The sequence below is a fragment of the Triticum urartu genome, unplaced genomic scaffold (assembly GCF_003073215.2).
Source record: "Triticum urartu cultivar G1812 unplaced genomic scaffold, Tu2.1 TuUngrouped_contig_1645, whole genome shotgun sequence".
Classification (NCBI taxonomy): domain Eukaryota; kingdom Viridiplantae; phylum Streptophyta; class Magnoliopsida; order Poales; family Poaceae; genus Triticum; species Triticum urartu.
The window spans coordinates 28,669-46,158 of NW_024112093.1; the positions used below are offsets into that span (position 1 = coordinate 28,669).

General features: G+C 48.2%; 1 protein-coding gene, 1 long non-coding RNA gene and 1 pseudogene across 2 annotated transcripts; all 3 read right to left on the reverse strand.

Moving 5' to 3' along the window:
* Positions 1-394: 394 nt before the first annotated feature.
* Positions 395-2,666, reverse strand: LOC125526739 (annotated as a pseudogene).
* Positions 2,667-5,895: 3,229 nt separating this feature from the next.
* On the reverse strand, positions 5,896-8,304 carry LOC125526741 (subtilisin-like protease 4). Its single transcript, XM_048691379.1, has one exon. The coding sequence runs from the start codon at positions 8,264-8,266 to the stop codon at positions 6,023-6,025; it is 2,244 nt and encodes a 747-aa protein (XP_048547336.1). The 5' UTR covers positions 8,267-8,304; the 3' UTR covers positions 5,896-6,022.
* Positions 8,305-11,057: 2,753 nt separating this feature from the next.
* Positions 11,058-13,176, reverse strand: LOC125526740. Its single transcript, XR_007291877.1, has 2 exons — positions 12,817-13,176; positions 11,058-11,392 (listed from the first exon to the last, which is right to left on the reverse strand). It is a non-coding gene; the product is annotated as an uncharacterized LOC125526740 (long non-coding RNA).
* Positions 13,177-17,490: the final 4,314 nt, after the last annotated feature.

Here is a 17,490-nt window from a genome sequence, read left to right on the forward strand (position 1 = left end):
GACTTAGGCGTGTGTGTCCTGGACTAGTCCGTGTATGTGTGCTCTTGGCGGTTTACTTTATTTAAAAAGCAGGGCAAAAGCCTTTTTTGATAAAACAACTCCAGAGTATTGCAAGTATCCATCTGTCTCTGTTTTCGTCTTCTAAACAAAATGTTCAGTGGGGTTTCAGGGGCAGATGTGGCGGCATGAAGCAGCATGGCGCAGACTACGAAATATTACAGAAATTTATCAACCATTGATCTCTGAAATTTTACACCAGTAAATCATAATGAGACGTACAAAATTCATGCACCATTGTCACTGTTTATTTATGTTGACGCAACATTAACAATACCAAACAGGACGTGAACATGGACAATGGAAACATCCATCCATCTCACGGCACAGACATCGTTCATGGTGATGGCGCTGGAGCAGTATCACCTCCTCTCACGACAGCGACAATGGGGCTCCTCACCACATGCTTCTTCGATACTCAGCTCAAACTTCCCTCCACATGCACTTCTTCTTTGCCCAAGCCATGGTCGCTCACAGACATGCCCAAGGTTTTCTTCTCTTTGCCCAGGCCGTGGCCGCTCACCGACAGACTGAAGGTCTTCTTCTCTCCGGTTTTGGAGAACGACAATGTCTTCGGGACGACACACACCATCAGAGACCTCGGCACGTCCACTGTGGCCTTGAACGTCGAATCTGTTGGCCCGACGTTCGTCACGGTTCGATTCACTGTGAACTGTGTCGATGTCAATGGCACGGTTATCGTCGGGTAGTTAAGTTGCACGTCCTGGACCTTGGTGAGCTTCGGCGCAGGTTAAGCTTGACTTGTGCACCAGTGCACGATGGTTGCTAGGGCGCTGTCACCAAGGAGCCAGCAGATGTAGCCGGTGTAGTCAATGACATCGAGGTCATACACCATGCCATGGTCGGCGGCTCTCCGGGTTCACGTGGCTGGTGCCTGTGCCGTACACGTCGGCCTTTCTATGCTGCTCGTCCAAAATTGAGCCGCCGGTACTGTTAACGATGTCCGACATTGTCAGGATGGCAAACTTGATGGCAGCCGGCGACCAGTCGGGATGGATGCCTTTGATGTGCTTGATACGATGTTGAAAGGGCCCTATCCAGAGTCCGTGCTTGGTGGCCAAGCAGCGAGGATGTTGAGGCCCGGTGCCAGATATGTCCGGCTTTAGGATGCCGGGGGCAAGTGAGCTTGGACCCCGCGAAGAGAACCATGCTACGACGGGGGCTGGGCGGACGCCAAACTGTGTGCTGTTGTACGCAAGAAATGCCATGGAGTTTCTCTCCATCGACGCGGTGTAAGCTATGAGAGCCTCACTGTCAGCCGTAGTCACTTGTACAACACTGGAGTTGTAATCCTCAAACAATGGTGTTGTAGTCGCAGAGTCGGTTATTGAACAACACCACGCCTACCACACCAGCCCCCATTATGTTGCGGATTTTGGACTGTTGAGCCTTCGAACTCCTGTCCTGCAAACCAGGATCTTACCAGCGATGCTACTATCACCCTCGTAATTGCAGTACCATCGTTCCTCCAAGTAGAGGAGAGGGTGTAACTTTGAGCTTGGACTCAATTTCTGGGTAAGTGCTTCCCCGTGGATGCTCTTGCCGTTGACGAGATGGATGCTGACGCCGAAGCTCCGGTTCATGGAGCCGGCGGCGACCGTGAGCAACCACGACACTTCGTTGCTGATGAGGCCCTGAAATGGACCGTCGTTGCCGGCGGTGCACACCACAAGGATGCCCTTGGCCACGGCACTGAACGCGTCAATAGAGATCGGGTCCTGATCGACGCTGATGCTGGTGGTTCCGCCAAGTGAGAGCGAGAGCACGTCCACCCCATCCTTGATAGCTTCTTCTAGGCTAGCCAGTATGGCCGACTGCATGCAGCCATGACCATTGCATACCTTGTACATGGCGATGTGAGCTCCCAGAGCAATTCCGGCCGTGGTGCCCGCACCCATGCCATGGTATGACGCATCGGTTACGAAGTTCCTGACGACTGTGGATCGATGAGGTGTGCGTTCCATGCACCTCTCTATCACCAGAGTCATCGCCCGCAATGAGTGGCTTGGCACCGATGAGCTTGTTGTTGCACCGGGCCGCCTCGCACGATCCCTTCCACCTTGATGGAGGTGGGAGAACTCCATGGTCATTGAAGGAAGGATGCATCGCATAGATGCCGCTGTCGAGCAATCCAATGATGACTCCCTTTCCGTAGCCAGCCTGGCTCCAAAACCCGGTGACGTTCCTTAGCCCAAGGAACTCTGGCGTGTGGGTGGTCATTAGTTGCAGCGTCCGGCCGGGGAATGCATGCACGAACCTTGGCTTCTTGACCACCGTCTCGAGCTCGGCGTCGGTGAGCCTCACGGCAAAGGCACTGAACACCTGGGTGTAGGAATGGAGAAGGCGTGACTCCCTGGACTCACCAGTCAATGAACTCGGGAAGAAAGACTCGTGCCATTGGCGGTGGGTGTCTTCGCCGACATTCGAGCGTGGTGGCTCGACGAGCACGATGTAAGCACGATAAGCAGAGGGTTTTGTGACATTTTGGTGTACACTTGTGGCAGCGGGATTGATATAGCATAGTGCAAGCGTAGGAAAGAGGATGGCGAGCAAAGAAGTGGTAGTGAGATATTTGTAAACGATGCCATTTTTCAAGACACACAACTACACGATGAAGATGATGGCAATGCCGGAATAGGATCAATCACCGAGTAATATTTATACAACGCGAATGATTAATGTGTTGTGTCTTATTTTTGACATATGTTAATCGGTCGATAAATCCGACGCATCTGGTAACACATAAATGACTTTAATTTCTGCTAAATCTGGAAGATATGATAATGTTACGTGGGATGGTAGTAAAGTGGGTGATGTACCTACCCGGGTTTATGGTGCGGGATATCGGTGAAAACACATATAGGATCTCTTTCGATTTTCTGGATGATCTTGAATACATATACTGCATTTCAAAATAAGAATACCTATATTGCTTTGTAGGTAAAACTGGAGGATAATTAATGATTCAAAATTAACAGCTGTGGTACATATATGATGTGTTATCATCTCATGAAGGTGTAGTATCAAGTATCAACAGATTCTTGGACAAAAATATTGGGGTAAATGACAATATCGAACTCATTAAATCAGGTGAGGTTGAACATGTTATTTTCCTTTGTGCTCAAATCCGAGTTCTATCAATAGACTCCTGAACGAAAGTTAGCAGGATCTGCATTAAGAAATGGCAGGGACGTGGCTAATGTATCTAGCAGGTTTTAGAGCCTCTGTGATTCAAAGGAAAAATATAGGAGTAAGATTTTTTTATGGTAATACTATTCATATATTTGGTTCAAAAGAATGCGATAAAAGAAAAATGGACAAAACTATCATATGATTGTAGTTTCCAAGGAAAGCCAAATGAACTCTAACATCATGGACCTCCTTTTCAAATTTCTTGCACGGAGAACGAGACTGATATCCTTAGTGACATACTAACATTCTAACTAGGCAAATTTTAACATGGTCCCTCTTACCTCCTTTTTTTACATGTGAGGTAAGAAGGTAAGAGTCAATCAAGCCATTCATTGATGAGATCAACGGCTAAGATCTATTTTATACTCTTACCTCTCATGTGAAAAGAGGGGGTAAGAGAGACCATGTTAAAACTGCTCAACTAGCTATGGCAAATTTTCATGTGTTTTGGCTTTAATTTGACCACGTTTGTTAGGATTTCTATATTTATTTTTCAAATTCCAGTGAACCAAACAACCAAGTTGATAAAATTCATGTGTTTACCATTCATATGTTTTGCGCATGCATTCATATCCTAGTCTCGCATTTTAAGATCTTGCGAACCGAAGGAGCCATGGTGCAGGGTGTGAGGAGAAATATATAGGATTTTTTTCCTTTTTTGGACTATCTTGAATACATATACTAAAATATTAGTAAAATGGAGGATAATTAAAGATTCAAAATTAACAGTTGGTGGTACAAAAAATGATATATATATATATATATATATATATATATATATATATATTAGAAAAGGAGGAAGACCCCCGGCCTCTGCATCTGGGCGATGCATGCAACCACTTTATTAATTATTCTCAAAAAACCTTACAAAGAAATACAGTAGTAAGTCTGAAGCCACCGTCTAGCCAATATCTGTCGCTACTCCTATCCATTTGATGAAGAGATGCTGATAGTCCGGGCCTAATACCAAACATACCTCGCAGCCAAGCCTAACATCTAAGACCTGAGGCCCCAACCAAGCCACTTGCCGGGTATGGGGCACACACCGGTCCGACGCGCTCTCAGAGGCTGCCGCCGCCAACTGCCATATATGAAAGACTTGAATTAAACATGATATAGATCAGTGCCCATGTCATAAATGTCAATGTAGTAGTAGTGATAAAAATGAGATCAGGTGAGATCGAACTGATCACCAAATGAGCAGTTTTAACATGCTCCCTCTTACCCCCTATTTTCACATGAGAGGTAAGAGTATATAATAGATCTTAGCCGTTGATCTCACTAATTAGTGGTCTGATTAACTCTTACCTTCTTATCTCACGTGTAAAAAGAGGGGGTAAGAGGGAGCATGTTAAAATTTGCCTCACCAAATTGAAACGGCTATTTTCAGCGCCTCTTCTTGGTGTGACAGTGCTAAAGACTTAATCTGTTTACCTAATGATCGAGTGGCATTTTACTGGCCTATTAGAGTATTAGTTGTAAAGTGGTTGGATGTTCAATTTCTACTACTTGCTGTCTTCTTAACACAAATGTTATTTGTGCAGTCCTGTTGTGTGTGGTTCAGAAATGTAGATGTGTCATCTACGTCGAAGGCCCTTCAGTCAATCCATCAATCATCATAATGAAGTAACGCAATCTGTGTTTTTTTGGCATTCAACCCAGTTACTGTGAAATCTTTAAGATTCAATCAGCTCCTCTTTTTTTAGGGCTAATGGCAGGTGCTCTGCCTTTTCAATATAGATTAGGAATTTACAAGGGAGAGGTCTGAAGCCCTAAGGCAGCGAAAAAGAAAGAGAAACAACAGATTTACAAAGCTAAGGCCTCACATTGGCCAAGTATGCTAAGTTAGACCTGGCTAAGCAAGCCACCATATCAGCAGTTTTTTTTTTGAACCGGGCTAATCCACTTTCCATTATAGAAATAACGAAAATAACACCATATCAGCAGTTGAAGATAGGTTTTGGAAGATTTTTCGGTTTCACTCATTCCAAATATTCCAGGCACAGTATAGCGCAGCTGCTGCCCGTAGGCAAAACTTCTCCATCAGCTCCTCTTTCTTTGAATCTAATAACCACTACGCAGGACTTGTCCTGAACCCTATTTGTGTCCAAAATACAAGAGCAAAAACTTGTCCTGGCCAATAGCTTTAGTCCATTCTATCTGCACAAACATTCAAGCCGTCCGAATACTGGTTTTGCTGACATGGATCCAAATCAGAATGTCGTTTTGCCATGTGACAAGCCACTGAGCAGATTTTGCCACATTAGCCCATCTCTCTCCCCGTCAAATGTTTGGGCTGAAGCACAATTTCAGAAAATCAGTCGAAAGTTGACTTAAAATTTTAAATCAAATCCGAAAGTCGGAAAGGTGTCAAATCGGAAGTTTTTGTTTCAGTTTGAAAATTCAAGAACCTATAGGGTGATGGTTGTGCCTTAGTCCCCCTTCACATCTCTTTTCTTGAACAATTACAAGGAGCTCTGCATTCAAGAGGAAGTTGAGAGTTTAACAACAGATTGCCTGTGCTCTGACACAACTGAGTCTACATATCACTTGTTTGCACTGTTCCTTATTCTGACAAGAGGTCATAAGGATTAAACAACAACAAAATGTCACAAGTTTCTGCAGTTCTTAATAAAACTCTTATAAGAAAAACAAACTCAGACGACACAATCACACAAATCTTATTCCATTGCCATGTTTGATCTGACAAAAAAAAAACACTAAGCCTGAAATCTCAGGGCATGGACATCGTTCATGGTGATGGAGCGGAAGCATGACCTCCCACTCCGTGGATGGCGACAATGGGACTACGCACAACATGCTTCTTCGACACCCAGCTCAAGCTTCCCTCCACAAAGATTTCCGATGCACCCACGCCTTGGCAGCTCACCGTCACGCTGAACGTCTTCTTTTCTCCAGCCTTGGAGAACACCAGTGTCTTTGGGGAGACATGCAATGTCATAGAGCTTGGCGAGTTTACCTTAGCAGCGTATGTAGAATCTGCCGGCCCAACGTTCGTCACCGTCCGGGTCACGGTGAACGGCGTTGATGCTAGCGGCACAGTTAGAGTAGGGTAGTTGAGCTGAACGTCCTTGACCTTGGGCAGCTTCGCGCAGGTCAGGCTCGAGTTGCGTACGATGGTCACCAAGCCTTCCTCGCCAAGGAGCCAGCAGATGTAACCTGCATAGTCGGTTACACCGAGGTCATACACCAAACCTGGGTCAGCAGCCCTCGCCGGGTTCACATGGCCGGCGCCTCTATCGTACGCACTGGCTTTATCATGCCTCTCGTTCAAGATCGAGCCGCCGATGTTGTTGGTGGTGTCCGACGTTGTCAGGATGGCCGACTTGATGGCAGCCGGTGACCATTCAGGATGCAAGCTTTTGATAAGCGCCGCAACACCACTGACATGTGGCGTTGCCATGGACGTGCCCGATATGATTTTGAAAGGGGGACTTGGCCACGCCGCAAGGATGTTGAGCCCGGGCGCAAGAATGTCTGGCTTGAGCACACCTGGAGCGACTGAGCTTGGACCCCGGGAAGAGAACGATGCCACGACCGGGTTCGGACGAACACCCAACACTGTGTTGTTGTATGTGAAAGTGGCAACGGCGTCGTTCGATGCTGACTTCGTGTAAGCTGCGAGGGCGATGCCGTCGGCGAAGGTCACCTGCACCACTCTCGCTTCGTCGAAATCCTGAAGAATAATGGTGTAGCCAGTGGCTTTGTCATTGAAAAGAACCACGCCAGCCGCACCATGACCCATTAACCTCGAAATGTCAGAATAGCGAGCCATGGGTGTTGTGGACTGACAAACAATTATTTTCCCGGCAACTGAACCGTAATACGCATTCTGGCAGAAACGATGTTCCTCGGAGTAGAAGAGAGGGTATGGCTTTGAGGTTGGCTTTATCGCTGGGGTAAATGCTTCTCCGTCCATGCGCTTGCCGTTGCCGAGATGCACGCCAGCGTCGAATCTCCGGTCCACTGAGCCAGCGGCAACCGTGAGCAACCACGGTGCACTGTTGGAGACCGACCGTGGAGTGGGACCTTTGTTGCCAGCCGCACACACCACAATGATGCCCTTGGATATAGCACTGAACGCACCGATGGCGATGGGGTCCTTATTGAAGCTGACACCGGCGAGACTACTGAGAGATAGCGAGAGCACGTCCACCCCATCCTTGATGGCCGCATCCAGGCCGGCCAGTACGGCGGATTCTTGGCAGCCCTCGGCGGTGCACACCTTGTACATGGCGATGTGGGCACCTGGAGCAATTCCGGAAGCAGTGCCCGTGCCCACGCCATGGTCTGACGCATCGGTGACGAAGTTGCCGGCGGCAGTGGACGAGGTGTGTGTTCCGTGCCCCACGTAATCGTACGAGTCGTCATCTCCAGTAAATGAGTTGGCACCGATGAGCTTGTTGTTGCACCTGACCGCCTTGCACGAGCTCCTCCACCTTGTCGGGGGTGATTGGACACCATGATCGTCGAACGAAGGATGTGTTGCATAGATCCCGGTGTCGAGCAGCCCGATGACCACTCCCTTCCCGTAGCCTGCGTCGCTCCAAAATCCGGTGCCGTTCCTCAGCCCGAGGAACTCCGGCGTGTGCGTGGTCATGAGCTGCAGCGTCCGGTCTGGGAACGCGCGCACGAACCCTGGCTTCTTGGTGACCGCGTCGAGCTCAGCCTCTGTGAGCCTCGCCGCGAAGCCGCTGAACACCTCGATGTAGGAGTGGAGGAGACGCGGCTCCCCAGATTCGCCGATGTGTGAGCTCGGCAAGAAAGTCTCGTACCACCGACGATGCCCCTCTTCGTTGGTACCTGAGGGAGGTGGCTTGACGAGCACAATGTAAGTGCGGTAGGCAGATGCTTGTGTAGCACCCTCATGTACCCTTGCAACAGATGGACCGACATAGCACAGGGATGGTGTAGGAGAGAAGGTGGCGAGCAAGAGAAGTGGTAGTAGTATGATGAGATTTGTCAAGGACGCCATTGCTGGAAGCTAGGCACACCTACACAACTGAGGAAGACGATGGCGATGGAGTGTCTGTCCGGCCAGCACCCGGTGTTCCTCATTTATACATCACGAATGATCAATGTGCTGCAACTTTCATGATGCAGATGTTAATCCCTTGAATATCTTGCAGTAGTAAAGCATACAGTAGCTTTAATATGTGCATGCTGATACACAAATATACGAAATCAATGCACTACTATCATTTTTCTATCTCCTGCATGAATTATATATATATTACAATATGAGCAGAAATTTCAGAAAATCAATGACTCAAATTTAATATCGTATAATAGATTACCACATGTTTATGATCAGTACTAGTAGTGTATCTACAGAGTTTATGTTGTGGGATATGTGGGGAGAAATGCATGATCTTTTTCGATTTTCGGCATGATCTTGAAGATTATTTCGTGTGGACGCATTTGGACTATTGGTTTAAATTGGAAGATAATTCAGGATTCGAAACCAACAGCTGGTGCTTTATCATGATGTGTTATATATCACCTCACAAATGACAATATCAAAGTGGTGAGAGATCGGGCGATATGTTATATATCGCCTCATAAATGATAATATCGCTACAGATTTAATCTGCTTAACTAGTATGATCAAGCGGCATTGTTCACTCGGTATTAAGGACCCTTCACTCAATCCATCATAATAACGATCCATAATCTTTTTATGTTTTGGGATTCAAATTGTTTACCCTCTAATGAGATGACTGTGTTACTACTCAGGGTGGACGACACGGTCCGGTCCAGCGGTCCGGCTCATGGCCCGCTCGGCTCGGGCCGGCTCGGTCCTGGCCCGCTGAAAAAATCGGCCGGTCCAAGCTCAGCAAACCAGCCCGACAAAGCTTCGGTCCGGTCCGGGCTTTAACCGAGCCAACCGAGCGGACCGATGAACACGAGCTGTGGCATGGCGAGAGCATGACGGGGGCATGTCAGGACGAGGCAGGGGCGTGGCGGGGGCGTGCCCAGGGCGTTGCAGGGGCGTGGCGGGGGCGTGTCGAGGTCGTGGCGAGCGTGTGGCCAGAGCTGCGTGGCGGGCGCATGGTGGGCGCGTCGGCCGTGCGCTGGTCTGCGCCGCCGTCGTTCATCCGCGCGGCCACCGGCCTCTCTGGCGCTAGAAAGCATGTCTAGTGGATGCACCATGCTCGGATCTATCATCTGGAAGGTAGAACTTGAAGCGGGAGGCCCTACACCGTCATTGTACACCGGCCGTCGTGCACCGGCCGTCGTGTCAGATTCGTCGTCGCTGTCGCTGCCCGAGCTCTGCCTGGCCGCCGTGCCGTCCACCGTGAGTCACAGAAGACGCTGGACATCTCCATGACGAGCCCCGCTACCTCCAGCGCCCTCCCTGCGTCGCCATGCTCCGGTGCGTGCTCTGTGGTGAACTCCGGCCGGTCCAAACGAGCCGCTCGGTCCGGCTCGGGCTTCGTCCCTGCCGGTCCGGTCCCTGAAAACAGGACCATGACCCTGCTCGGTCCGGTCTGGTCCGGACCGCCGACGGCCGGTCCAAAGGACGGCTCGGTCAGGGACCGGACCGGCCCGGACCGTGTCCACCCTGAGTTACTACTGTGAATTGTTTAAGATTCAATCAGCTCCTCTTCTTTCGAGGAGCATAGCTGATCCTGAACTCTTTATTCATGTCGAAAATGCAGAAACATAAACTTGTCCTTGCTAATGGCCTTGGGCATGAGGCCAGGAAGATCAGCTTAACAATTACCATAACGTGGTTCCTGACAAAAACAGCCACTACCAGACATTCAACATCTCCGTCTGATCGAAGTAAGCCGTCACCGAAAGATGCTTGTGGAGATTCATAGTACACATTCAGAGTTGGAGCCGTCACCATAAGATACGGCACCGGCTGGTTGGGCACTGAACTCTTGATGGGGTTAGCCCACTATATATAAGCTCTTCTTCTTTACAGATTACTTAACAATGGCGTCAGTATATGGCGTCGTGGTGGCGTCGGTATCTGCTCTGAAGGTGGATCGGTGGAAGACGGCGGCGGTGTCCTCTGAGAGTGAGCCGGACTAGTGTGTGCCCCAGACCAGGTATATGGCTTGGCTGGGCCTCCGGTTTTAGATGTTAGTCTTAGGTGCGAGGTCTATTTGGTATTAGGCTCGGACTATCTGCACCCCTTCATCAAGTGGATAGAAGTAGCAACAGATGTTGCCAAGATGGTGGCTTCAGACTTACTGATGTACTACTTTGTAAGGTCTTTGTGAATAATTAATAAAGTGGTTATATACATCGTCCAGATGCAGAGGTTGGTGGTCTTCCTCCTTTTCAAAAAAAAAGAGATTGATACTGCAGCAGGAGTATATAGCAAATTAACGTCCCAATCAGCCAGTTTTGTTTGCATTGTTCCTTATTCGACAAAAGGTCACACGAAGGGGCCAACTACTATAGAATCTGAGCTTGCTGTGAAAACATAGAAAAAGAAATCTGGACCATCGGATGCAGCATGATTGGTACAGATGGAGGCAGAGGGTTCTCAATGCACATTTTAAGAAAACCCCCTACTATTAGGTACATATACAGGATGACTTTTGCAATAACCACCCTCAGATATCAATAATTATGCCTGTCATAAATAAGACATTGTACAAAACTATACAAGTATCCGTCTCTTAGGTTTTAAAAAAATTGCACATATGTACGGCATGAAACTTCTTGTAGATTTGATTTAATTGGTAGCTTCTGCTACATCAGTAAATATGCAAGAAATCCAGACATATTGGTGACTAGAAAGTACATGACAAATTTAACCACCCACTTCAAGCATACCTAAGCATACATTTCAAACCTGACGATCTCATATAAGACACAAACAGAAGAGATACATACATATCAAATGCTACATAGCATGAGAGGATTACTTTTGTTACAACACGGGCAAGACTAAGTAGACTAAAATAATCACAACCCAACAAGCATGGCCATTAAAAGCTGCATTACTATCTTGGTGGTACATCACATAAAAGCTACAGCCTTTGCATCTTGTGCTTCATGCTCACCGAGTGCTTCTTGCTCATTGAGCTTCTTGTGCTGCTAATCCCAATTTGTATCTGCTAATGAACTGCATTGCTATCTTCATGGTACACAACACAAACACAGCATGACAAATCAGAGGGAGGAAATGAACTAATCTCAGTGTATCTGCTAAGAAAATAAGCAATGCGCCTAAAGCCTTCATGGCAACATTATCGATTAGAGAATAAACTTACATCGTCCGATAGTATGGCATGAATGAAATCAGAAATTAGGGTACCTTCCGCATTAGAAACAAGGGCACGAACCATATTACTTTCCCTAGGAGAAAGAACAAACGAAATAGAAGTAAAGCTACAAGATATATGCGCCTTTTCTTTTTAATTGCACTTCAGTACAGAGAAAATCTATCTTGGCATCCAGCACTGTCATTATTTAAATTGGTTAAAAACTGATGGTATGACTTGCATTTATCACCTAAAGAAATTGCAATTACAGATGCTTACTAGCAAGTCCTGAAATGGTGCGCATTGCAGTATTCCAGCATTGAAATTTCTTTATTGTCTTACTAAAGTCTTGATTTTAATTTCTGCAGAGGAACTGGAACACTTTCTAGCTAGAATTGTTCAACGTATATGGAAGGTTGTTCTTCTGGTACGTCCAGCAAGTTATACAACAAGCTTTGCATCAATGATTACTGCCAGCAAATTTCACCCATCAGTGCCTGGTGTTCATGAACTCCAGAAGAATGGACAATATGTAGGGTTCCACCAAGGTTTCTATGAAAAGGGTCTACTGCTGGAGATTGGTTTTGCACTTTTGATACATAAAAAATCAGGGCCTATGCTACATCTGCCGATTTCTATAGTACTTTTTCTAATGGAAGCATTGTTGTGATTGTACATGATGTTCCATACATCTAACTTTTTCTCGCAAAGTACAACAAAGGTTACAGTGGTGTCGCTGTCGCCTATTTACAGGAGCGCATACTTTGCATTTGTGAGTTTAAGTACACTGACTATTCTCTTGAAAAGTTTGCTACCGAAGCATGCAAATGTTAAGCTTATGTGTTCCTCTTGATTCTAGCCATATCACCACAAGATTGCATTTATAAAAAATCAAATTTAGAGACGGAAGGGTGTGCCTAGAACTGGAAAATTTTAATACAATCCATCTATTATATGAACTGGTAAAATCTATCTTCATCTTCAAAATAAAAATGAGCTTACTGTCCCATCAAGTTTTCAACCAATGGCTGCATATTGCGACAACAAACTTAGCAACCGCAGGTAGTAATTATGTTTTTTATTGAGTTGTCCTAAAATCGAGGATTTATCTACCCATCTGCAACCTTCCAACTTGGTTATCTAAGTAATTACCGGTGAAACAGAACTTTCAAAATAGACTACCAAACCACTAAGAACAGTAGCAATACATCATCAAATTGAAGTTATAAAATGGCATCTTCCCATATGAGCAGTGGCATGGAAAAGTACAGGAAAACAGAACTGGAGATGGCATCACCTGCTTGCAGCCGACGAGGTGAAGGAGGAAGCGACGAACCCACCGCTCCTGGAACCTCGGATGGGGAGGCAGTGACCAGTGACGAGCACAAAGTAGGGCGGAGCTTAGTAGCCGGCGAGCTCGGATCTGCTCTGCATAACCGGGTGGGCGGCGACACAACAGCCAGGAGTCATCCGATCTGCTCCTCTCCGATCTGATCAGCTCTGAGGTGCTTCCTCACTGGAACACGCCTCCATTGGTCGTACTCGCCCAGCTCTTGGTTGAGGGATCTGGGCCGCCGCCGCCGCCGCAGGAGGAGGAATTTTAGATCGTGCGTGTGTCGGTGCATCGGGGAATCGGGTTTGGGTCTGAATGATTAGGACGATGGGAGCAAATTAACTCTCAGGCAGGGACCTATTTGCAAACTTGTAGTCAGAGATTGCTCCACCCGAATCTGAGCGATCAATATGCCATCCAATGGTCCAAACTCATTTTTTCTATTCTTTCACAGTAGGCTCAGATTCTATAGTAGTTGCCCCCCGACAATGAGACTGCGCACAACACGCTTCTTCAACGCCCAGCTCAAGCTTCCCTCCACAAAGATTCCTGGTGCACCCACGCCTTGGCAGTTCGCTGACACCTTGAACGTCTTCTTTTCTCCAGCCTTGGCGAGGCAGACCGGCGGTGGCGTCAATGAAGGCAGGGGAACCCTAATCGCCTGTGCGCGGGAGTCGTGCAAGAGGCGCTTAAGATTGTCCTCTCTGCTAATACTCATGTGGGAGACCAGACATGTGCATGCTGATACACAATGATCTCGCTTGGAACGATAAGGAAATACCAATCCACTGAGATCGCTTTTCTATGAAAGACTCAAATTTAACATGATATAGATCAATGCCCGTGATATATAGTATAGGTATTGTCGGATGAATGGCAACTGACTTTACTGAGGGCCAAAGGCCAATACATATACATGTGTGGTAAAGTGCAGTAAACCCCTTATACAATGGGGATATACCGAAAAGAGACTATACACATCTAACCCCCCCCCCCCCTCAAACTCATGGTGGATCAACAACACTGAGTTTGGGGAGGAAAAAGGTATGCTGCGCTCGAGTCTGTGCCTTCGTGAAGAAGTCAGCCAACTGTAACTCAGAGGGCACGTAGTGAAGAGCGAGAGTCTGATCCTGGACAGCAGCACGCACAAAGTGGGCATCCACACCGATGTGCTTGGTGAGCTCGTGCTTCACCGGGTCACGCGCAATACTGATAGCACCAGTACTGTCTGACAGTAAGGGAGTCGAGGTAGTAGCAGACACACCAAAATCCTCAAGTAACCATCATAACCAGATCACCTCAGCTGTCAACATAGCCATGGCACGCAGCTCAGCCTCTGTACTCGAGCGGAAAACTGCAGTCTGTTTCTTGGTCTTCCAGGCAATAAGAGAGCCATCAAGAAAGACACAGTAAGCAGACAGTGAGCGTCGATCAGAGGGATCACTAGCCCAGGTAGCATCAGAGTAAGCCTGGAACTCAAGAGAACTGGAGCAGGGAAAGAAAAGACGTTGAGAGATCGTGCCACGAAGATATCGTAGAACACGGAGAAGGTGACTATAATGGACAGAGGTGGGGGCTGAAACAAACTGACTCAGGATGTGAACGAGATAGGAGATGTCAGGACGTGTAATAGCAAGATAGACAAGGCTACCAACAAGGTGACGATAGCGAGTGGGATTAGGAAGAGGGTCACCATCAGAGGCACGAAGCTGAACGTTGAGCTCCATAGGAGTCACAACAGTGCGGTCATCACTGAGAGCAGCTCGAGCAAGAAGATCCTGAATATATTTCTCTTGAGAGATGTAGAAGCCATTAGAGGTCGAGGAGATCTCAATCCCAAGAAAAAAGCAAAGAGGACCAAGATCAGTCATGAGGAACTGGTCATGAAGGCGAGCCTTAACAAAGGCAATGTAGTCAGAGTCGTCACCAGTGATGATCATGTCATCAACATAAAGAAGAAGAAGGGTACGACCACGAGGAGACGTGTGAACAAACAACGCGGGATCATGATCACTTGGCAAGAAACCAGCGACAGTCACCACAGAGGAAAAACGCTCAAACCAAGCACGAGGGTCCTGTTTAAGACCATAGAGGGAGCGCCGAAGTCGACAGACCATACCGTCAGGAGCATAATACCCCGGTGGGGGCTGCATGTAAACCTCCTCACGCAGCTCGCCATTGAGAAAAGCGTTCTGGACATCAAGTTGAGAGATAGACCACTGACGAACAGAAGCCACAGCAGGGAGAGTGCGGACAGTGGTCATGTGAGCCACAGGAGTGAATGTCTCATCATAGTCGCGTCCCTATTCCTGCTGAAAACCACGAGCCACAAGACGAGCTTTGTAGCGCTCAAGAGAACCATCGGAGCGAGTCTTAACCTTGTAGACCCACTTGCAGGTGATGGGACGAACACCAGAAGGGAGGGAAACCTGCTCCCATGTGCCAGAGCGCTCAAGGGCAGCAAGTTCTTCGGCCATCGCAAGCTGCCATTCAGGTTGAGTCATGGCAGTCCGATAGGAAGTGGGCTCAGCAATGACAGAGAGACCATACCGATCAGGAGAGTAGCGATCAGGCGGGGGGCGAGGCCGAGCCCGGAGATTGTGAACCGGGGGAGGCGTGAGAAGAGGTGCACCAGAGGTGGAAGACACGTCAGAGGAGGCATCTTCAGGACGAGGGCGACGAGTATAGTGGAGAGGGGACGATGAGAGAGGGCGACAAACTGGGGATGATGGCGAGAAGGTGGATGAGAAGGATGGAGAAGGTGGGGTCGGTGGTGAAGGAGAAGGAATGAGGAATGGTGGAGGAAGAGATGACACAGAAGGCACATAGCAAGGTGTATCGGGAAGGAGAAGGAAAGAGAGATCATCCACAGAGAAACTCGAGGAAGAAGGACGTGGGTAGTAGGAACAAGACTCGTCAAAAGTCACATCACGCGAGATGCGCAGGCGACGACCCACAGGATCCCAACATCGATAGCCCTTGTACTCATCACTGTAACCAAGAAAAATACACTCAACCGACTGAGCAGACAGTTTGGTGCGTTCTCGGGGGGCAAGAAGAACATAGCATACGCAGCCAAACATACGGAGAGCGGAGTAGTCAGGAAAGCAACCAGTGAGGCATTCCAGAGGAATACCACCCTGCAAGGCAGTCGATGGCTGAATGTTGATGAGATAGGTGGATGCAGAAACAGTCTCAGCCCAAAAATGGGGTGGAAGAGAAGCAGCAATCATCATCGCACAAGCGGTCTCAAGCAAATGACGATGCTTACGTTCAGCAACACCATTCTGAGCATGAGCACCAGGACAAGAGAACTGGGCAAGAGTACCCTGTTCCGCGAGAAAACCATGCAACAGCTGGGAGATAAACTCTCCAGCGGAGTCAGCACGAAAAGTACGAATGGGCATGAAAAACTGGGTGTGAATCATGGCAGCAAATCGTTTGTATATAGAGAGAACCTCACCACGAGATTTCATGAAGTAGAGCCAAGTGTAGCGAGAGAAATCATCAATAAACAGGACATAGTAGCGATGACCACCTTTCGAATCAAAGGGAGCAGGACCCCAAACATCAAAATGAACTAAGTCAAAATGACGCCGAGATACCGACTCACTGGTGGGATAAGGTAACTGCGTCTGTTTGCCCAGTTTGCAACCATTACAATGTAAAGAAACATCTCCAGATACAGACCCTAAGAGGCCCTGACGGACTAAAGAAGACAAGCGAGAGCCACAGAGGTGACCAAGGCGATGATGCCACTGTTGGAAGGATGCAGACGAAGAGGCAGCAAGAGCATGGGAGCTGGCAGAAGTGGTGGCAACGGAAGGAGCACAAAGCCAGTCGGCCTCCCAAAGACCCTCTGACTCACGGCGCCGAGGGCCAGCACCAACCAAAGCCTTGGTGCGACGATCCTGAATAGAGCAAGAGTCGGTATCAAGAATGACACGACAACCAGAATCAGTAAGTTGGGCAGCAAAAAAAAATTCATGATAAGACGAGGAACATGTGAAACACTCGGAACCGAAAAGGAAGGAGTGGAAAGAATACCACGACTAGCAACAGGGAGAGGTGTGTCATCGGCGGTAAGAACATTAACAGGCTCATCAAGAGGTCGAAGAGAAGACAGCGCGGAAGAATCAGGAGACATATGAAAAGAAGCTCCAGAATCAAGAACCCACGAGGATGTACATGACTGTATAGGTGGCCGCGATGGTGATGAAGGGGATGCAGTCACTGCAGCAACAGAACCAGTCGACGAGGAGCTGGATGAACCAAGTAGACGCTTGAGGCGTACAATGTCCTGATCAGTGAGGGACGGAGTCGAGGAAGACACAAGAGTCCCACTAGAAGGGGAGCGCCTCTGGTCTCGCTTCTTCTGGCGACAATCAGACTCTGGGTGACCTGACCGGGAGCAGTAACCACAGAAGGTGTCACGGCACGACGTGCCCTTCTCAGCATAAGGAGGACGGTTGACCCCCCCCCTGGAGGAGTAGGCAGGAGCGGCGGAGCAGTGAGGCGAGCAGACGTCACAGGAGCTCGGGCGGCCAGCACTGACGGAATCAGAAGCAACCCAGCAGAGCGAAGGCGAGTCTCCTCAGCACGAAGCTCGGCAAGTACCTCCGAGATAGGAACACGACC